The 6,762-nt window shown below is 31.5% G+C and overlaps 1 protein-coding gene across 1 annotated transcript in view; it reads left to right on the plus strand.

Moving 5' to 3' along the window:
• The window catches only part of LOC106458099 (flocculation protein FLO11-like), a 49,317-nt gene extending 43,711 nt beyond the window's left edge, over positions 1-5,606 (plus strand). The window contains exons 5-6 of the mRNA XM_013917555.2: positions 1,743-1,873; positions 5,515-5,606. Of these exons, the coding sequence (XP_013773009.1) occupies positions 1,743-1,873; positions 5,515-5,599 (216 nt within the window). The 3' untranslated portion in view covers positions 5,600-5,606. The remainder of the gene's footprint in view (positions 1-1,742; positions 1,874-5,514) is intronic.
• The last annotated feature ends 1,156 nt before the right edge of the window (positions 5,607-6,762 follow it).

Consider the following 6,762-nt stretch of genomic DNA (forward strand, 5'->3'; position numbering starts at 1 on the left):
TCATCACCTTTCTTCAGCTTTAACCTTGCTGGTCTAATTTCTTCTGGAAGTCCCCTTCCATTCGATCTAACAGTTCCACAGGCACTAGTACCCTGTTCCTTGAGGGCTTCAAAGAGGCCAGGGCTGGAGTAGAAGTTATCAACATATAAATGATGGCTGAGGTTCAAGTATCCATTATTGCCCATCAGTTTCGTAATAACACTATGATCCAAGCCTTGGTCTGGTGCCACAGGGTTGTTGTCTCTACCAGTATAAACATCCCAGTTTAACAGATAACCTGACTTGCTCTCACACAATGACCACAGTTTTATACCCCACCTTATGGGTTTGTTTTGTATGTACTGACAAAAGTATATCCGTCCCTTGAACTTCCTCATTGATTCATCAGTTGCAAGTTCACGATGTGGAATGTAATACTGCTTATACAATGGCTTCACAATGTTCATGAGGGGAGCAGTTTTACAAAGGATCATATCCTTCCTCTCCACGTGAAACTCTTTGAGAATTTTCACAAAAATGAAGGAACAAACTGATTGGCTGGTAAAGATTGTGTGGCAGTAAATTTCGATAACCAGGGGACTGGGCTATACTCCCAGTTGCCCAGTATTCACTTATCCTTGGCTTGGAACACAATCCCATCATTATCTGCAAGCCAACATAGGCTTTGATTTCATCTGTAGTACACTCAACCCAATCATTGTAGCAAGAATTTTCAGTGAGGTCTGCCGGATTATCAAAGAACTCCAGGGTGTAGGTGTTAGTCATCTCGCAAATAAACTCAAATGCTTCCTGAGGGAATAACAAGTAGAAATAATCTAAAGGGTAGTTACTGTCAGGCAAAGGTGGAATCACAGGGTTAGGCCTTTTTGGGCACCAAATTGGGATATAATTGTCATAGTCATCATCAATGACCCACTCATGATCAGCATCAGCTACGTCTCCTTGGCTACCATCATCATCACTGTCCCTGTGCGCTACATCATGTGTATTATTACTTACAGCATTATCGGTATCTGTGTCACTGTTTTCCCAATTGTCATCACAATATTCACTCAATTCTGAGTCTGAATCTCTCATTATTTTGCCAAATACATCTTCTGTGGCAAGCCATTGTTTTTGTTTAAATTTACCTGTTGACATGGTTCCGGTCAGTGCCCTCAAATTGGGACAAAAGTCAAGAATTTCACAAAAATAACACCTATGATCGAGGAAACTACACTAAATTACATTGTGATTGCCTAGAAACCGTACAGGTGTGGCACAGAGTACATTACAGACTGGTAAACGAAACTGTGTCAGGAATTTGACTTAAGTCGCATTCGGCACTCTACCTGGAATTCGACTAAAGTCACGTATGGCAGTGAAAGGGTTAATGCACACAAGGTTTGTTAACTTTTAAATTATGTTGCCAAATTTTCCAATAAAATAATATGTAACTTCTATCCAAAGGAACTGTAAACCTTATTATCACTTGCTTTTAACTATTGTAATTTTCTGGAGAAAAATTAGAACAATTTTGTTAACACTAAAAGTGTTAATATCTAGTTAATTCTGGTTTTGGTAATATTGAAAACAGTATTATAAACTGTGCACTTCAAATAGATAAAATAATCAAAAAATTAAGTCGCAAACATAATACTTAATTTTATAATTAGCAAAATGATATAAAACTAGTTATGTAACTGGATATAATATATTATTATTAGAATTGTGTAGTTTGTATATAAAACTGTCTTTCATAGATTCTACAAGCGATGGGGAAGTCGTACCATCCTGGTTGTTTTCGTTGTTGTGTCTGCAATGAGTGTCTGGATGGTGTTCCATTCACCATTGATCCTAATAACAAAATTTACTGTGTTAATGACTATCACAAGTGAGTAGAAAGGCTTTTGTTTCTTTCTTTATTTACTTTTCTCTCATGGTTTGATAACAATTTAATCTTTAAAGTACATCTTTTGTGTGTGCTTTTCTATAGATTTATTTAGTTTATATTACTTTGTATCCTTTAAGAGTACATGTCACTAAAATCTTAGCATGTTTTTCCAGCAGCTGTAGAAAAAATGGAACAAAAAGTTATTACAGATACCTTGGAATGACCTTTTATTATTCAGCAGAGAAGCATTAATATGTACAATTCTTGTTTTCTCTGCTGAATTGTGTGTTTGTCTTATAATTAACATTAACTCCTGATCAGAGAATGCTATGTACTAAGAGTGAAATTAAAAACCTATCAAAAACTAAAAAAATTAAACATACTTTTCTTACGTTTCTAGTTATAAAGATTAGATAGCATTGTTTGATCAGTTGGGTAATCTTGCACTTAACAATATTTTGGGCTGTAATCCCAATAATATTTCGAAAGGTTTGGCCAGCTTAGAAGATTTAGGTTAGTCCTAAATAATATATATTAAACTAACAATGTAAAACAATCAATATGATAATAAACAATAAAAAAATAATAATGACATTTGATATTATAAACAATGCTGTTCAAGAAAGCAACAACAAATAATATAGTATGACTTACTTAGGGAGTACAGAAACACTAGATTCTAAGTAAGGGCCAGTACTTGAGCAGTGAAGGGCCAGGACAGTTTCTTAGCAACATTGTATCCACTTAGTATTAATGTTACTCTTTTTTTTTTTTTTTTAGCTTGGCCTACCATGTAGGACCATCAGAATATTTTATTTGAAAGTATCCATAATGAGATTATTGTTTAACTTCATTGAATTATGTGGGATCTTGAGATGCTATTTTTTGTGCAACCCTATTGATAAAGCTACTATAAGGGTGTGTGAACATGTGTAGACATCAGTCAGTAAACTGGATTGTATGTATTGTGTGATATTCTGTAAACTGAATTACACTGTTAATGATGACATCATAAAAATAACTGTAATGTAATAAAGTTGTACATGAAGGTATGCACTTGCTTTATACCTAAACACTCTTGTTATGCCTTTGTCCCTTGTGAAGATAAGTCCATCTTTTTATTTATGTAGTTTATGAAGTTTTTAAATCCTATTTACTTTTTGCTATCAAAAATTCAAATAATGTGTTAGTCCCTCCTCTTATTGGCCAGAGGGTAATTCAAAGTTTTTTTTTCTGCATTTAAGTTAGAGGTATAAACCAATGATTTTTGGTGTTGAAAATGGAAACACTAAAGAGTAGCAGCCAGTTAGGTAAAAGTACTCAAAAGAACTTTACTGATTTAGCCAATGCATTAAAGTTAGATGTATATATATATAGTATTTTAATTCTAAAATGAGTGATTAAAGTTTGTTGCTTAGTTTTTATTGTATTTGATGATTTTTTTGTGATCATTAGATTTTTATGTTATTAGTTTTTTGATAAATGCAGGGAAAAAAAGCATGGTCATCAGAAGGATTGATAATTTAAGGTTTTATTTATCCTGCTTTTTTTTAATTTATAATCAAACCTCTGGTTGTTCTGAGTTACCTTTTTTCTCAAACAGTTAATTTATTAAAAACTTGAGAATGACAGAAGCAGTAAAGCAGTCCATTCAGTTTGATATTAAACACACTAGGTGAAGGTTTGTTGGTACATTATGAGTAATGTTGAACAGTGTTAACACCAGAGGAACATCTTTGTACTAAACTTGAAAAAATGAAAGCTTTTTTCACTTTCAAGTATTGGTTTAAACTGCTATTCTAAATCTGATTGCAGAATTCTGCCCTAGATTTTTTGCTTTTGATGGGCTAATAATGGCTAGGCCCACAGAAACCAAAGATTTAGGCTCTGACATGACAGAACAACCTCATTATTAGTAATAAACTTCATATAGAAATTCAGTGCTCCTATTTTCTTATCAATATTCAAACACTTGATCAAAAGCAAAAGTGCCAACCATGAGTAGATTCCTACTAATGTTTTTTTTCTCCATTAACTTCAGTTTTTTATGTGATTATGAACAATACTCTGAAAATTGACCTTAACTCAAAAGAAAACTATCATTGAGAATTTAAATCTTAGTTTAAATCTACTTTTCTTTTTCCAGCATCTTCTAATCATTTGTGGTTGGTTAATTTTCAAGATTCTGTAAATTAATTTAGAAAGAGTAAATAGTTTGTGTTTCATAAGGTTAACAGGTACAGTATGTTTGAAAACATAACTACTTAGTTCACTCTAGTTTTCTTTTCTTTGGTAAATATGTCAATAAATTTTAATGTGTAATTTTTTTAGCCTCTTTTCCCACTATAAACACTACCTGTTTTGAAATAATTGGTTTCAGTACATTTATACTAAACGTTGTTTCAGATGTTAAGTAAGCTTTATTTTCCATCTCTTTATGTGAAATCATAAATCCCAGTGAAAAATTGTCTCTCTGTTAAATGAATCACTTCTGAAGTGACTTTGCATCGTAGGAACAGGAAAATATTGTAGTTACTTAGAAACAATTTATTCTTTAACTAAGATAATGTGAAATTCTTCATTGATATGATTTTTAAAGAAACATTATCTGCTGTCCTATCAAAGATGTGATATTTGAGACGCTTTAGAGTTTTTATATATTCTGGGTGCATGTTGAATATGATTTTCTTTTTTATATTTAAAGGACTTGTTTGAAATGCATATGCAAGGATTTATTTTTGTGACAATCTTTGGTAATGGTATTCATTATTCTTTTAGAATCTAAATGATGTTCCGTCAAGATTGCTCTTTTTTTTTGCATATAGGACAGATATTTAATCTGACTTTATGAGGTGTTGATATCCTCCCTTTTTTTTGAGTAAAATATTTTTTATAAAAAAATTACTAAATGACAAAGAGCAGAAGTAGAAAAACAACAACAAATTACACCTCGGATAGTTTCCTAAGCATCATCAGATGCACCTAGTGAACAAAGTGAAATGGTGTGTGTTCTTAATCATGTTCTTCTTTTCCCCTATTTAGGCATTTGTATTTTAGTTATGTGAATGCTCTTATTGATTTTTAACTGCTCATGAGGTTGTTTATAGCAGTAGAACTATAATAAATGAATATTTTATACCTTCCAACTTTAGTGTAATTACTTTTATCTGGATCAGTGCAAACACCTCAATATGTAAAATGAGAATGAAAACTTTTTGATAGATTGTTTAGTATAATGGAATGGACTGCAACTGCCTGTGGTAAAAAAACAACAGGTATTTGCTGTCCATTCCAGTGTACTCATTGAGAATGATAACTGTTTAATATATTTTTTGATTAGCTGTTGAATGATCACAGACAGCAACGTGATAAAATTGATCAAAATAGGTGCAAATAACCATCCAGACAATGTGTAGCTTTCCATTTCATGAATATTAGTAACATCCTTAGATAACTTGAAAGAACAAATAAGTTTTTGATATATTATTATAACTACTTCTAATCTGTCCTGTTTTTAATGTTTTTTGTTTTTAACAAAATTGTTAATGAGTGTATCAGTTTGTGATGTTCTAACATTCATAACATGGGAACTTCTGTAGGCTCTAGACTAACCCACTTTTTTGCTTTCTCTTCCTTTACAGAATCTTTGCCCCAAAGTGTGCAGCCTGTGGAAAGGCTATAACCCCGGTTGAGGTACTGACAGATCTTTCTCTAGTCTGTTTCTAATTAACCTTCATTATTTTTTGTATGTGTGCTATAATATTTCTACCACTTAATCTCTGTGTAAGTAATGTTACCATGATGATGGTACACATATGTTTTTTTATTATTATATTTTTTTTACATGTAACTGTTTGTATACTTTTATTAAGTAAATAGTGTATTGGAAATATATTTTATTATTTCCATTTATTCATTTTGTGGTTTGAAGTTATTATTTTTCTACTTATCACTAGGATATTTATATCCAAGTTAAAAATATTAAAAGTTTAACTCAAATTGTCTAGCATGAATGAACATTTTGCATCCTTTTAGTTTGTTTAAGTAGTTAAAAAATTTTCATCATGGAAATAAGTTATGGTTCTTACAATAAACAATTCTCACTAAACAACAAGGTTGGAGATTTAACTGGATCTTTCTATAGACTTAGTGATCATTTTCTCTATCAAGTCTGCTTACATTTATTGATACGTAAAAATGAAGAAATAAAATTGAGCACACTACTGTTGTGACAATCTTTTCTGTACCACAACTTGTAGGACTCTGAAATCAGGACCTACCAAATAATAAAAAAAAGGAATAATTTTGTAAGAAATGAATTTAATTAATGAAGAGTGTCATTTAATAAAACTAAAATTGTAATGAGGAATATTCAGTGTAAGATATAAACAATTTGGCCTGGTACAACTAGCTGTACTTGTTTATTGCAATGAGCATTCTGCTGTGACTTCTTCCTATATTTACTGTTGATGCTGAAGATCTTTGTGACTGAGATAGAATCCATTAACCCGTTACCTGCCGTGGCCATTTTGATCTTATCGTGAGGGCAAAATCACATTTGTGAATTGAAAAAATTATAGAGAACTTTATCTTTTATTGGATTTCAGATTTTATTTTTTAAATAGTAGCATAACATTTAATTATTTGAACAAAATAGTATTATTTAATGAAGTTTAAAAGAGGAATTTAATGAAAAAAATCCTAAAATACGTTTTAGACTGTAAATAAGCACCCTTTAATAAGAAATTTTTTAAAAATATTTCCTTCCTCTTCAGCAATGGTCCTGCCATCTATGATTGGTATCTCAACCTTTTTCTAGTCTGTTTTCTTTATTAAACAGTGTCTACGCGTGTTAAACCTCAGTCGTAAAACTTTTAGCCAATCCTATT

This window comes from Limulus polyphemus, unplaced genomic scaffold (genome assembly GCF_000517525.1).
Source record: "Limulus polyphemus unplaced genomic scaffold, Limulus_polyphemus-2.1.2 Scaffold416, whole genome shotgun sequence".
In the NCBI taxonomy this organism is placed as follows: domain Eukaryota; kingdom Metazoa; phylum Arthropoda; class Merostomata; order Xiphosura; family Limulidae; genus Limulus; species Limulus polyphemus.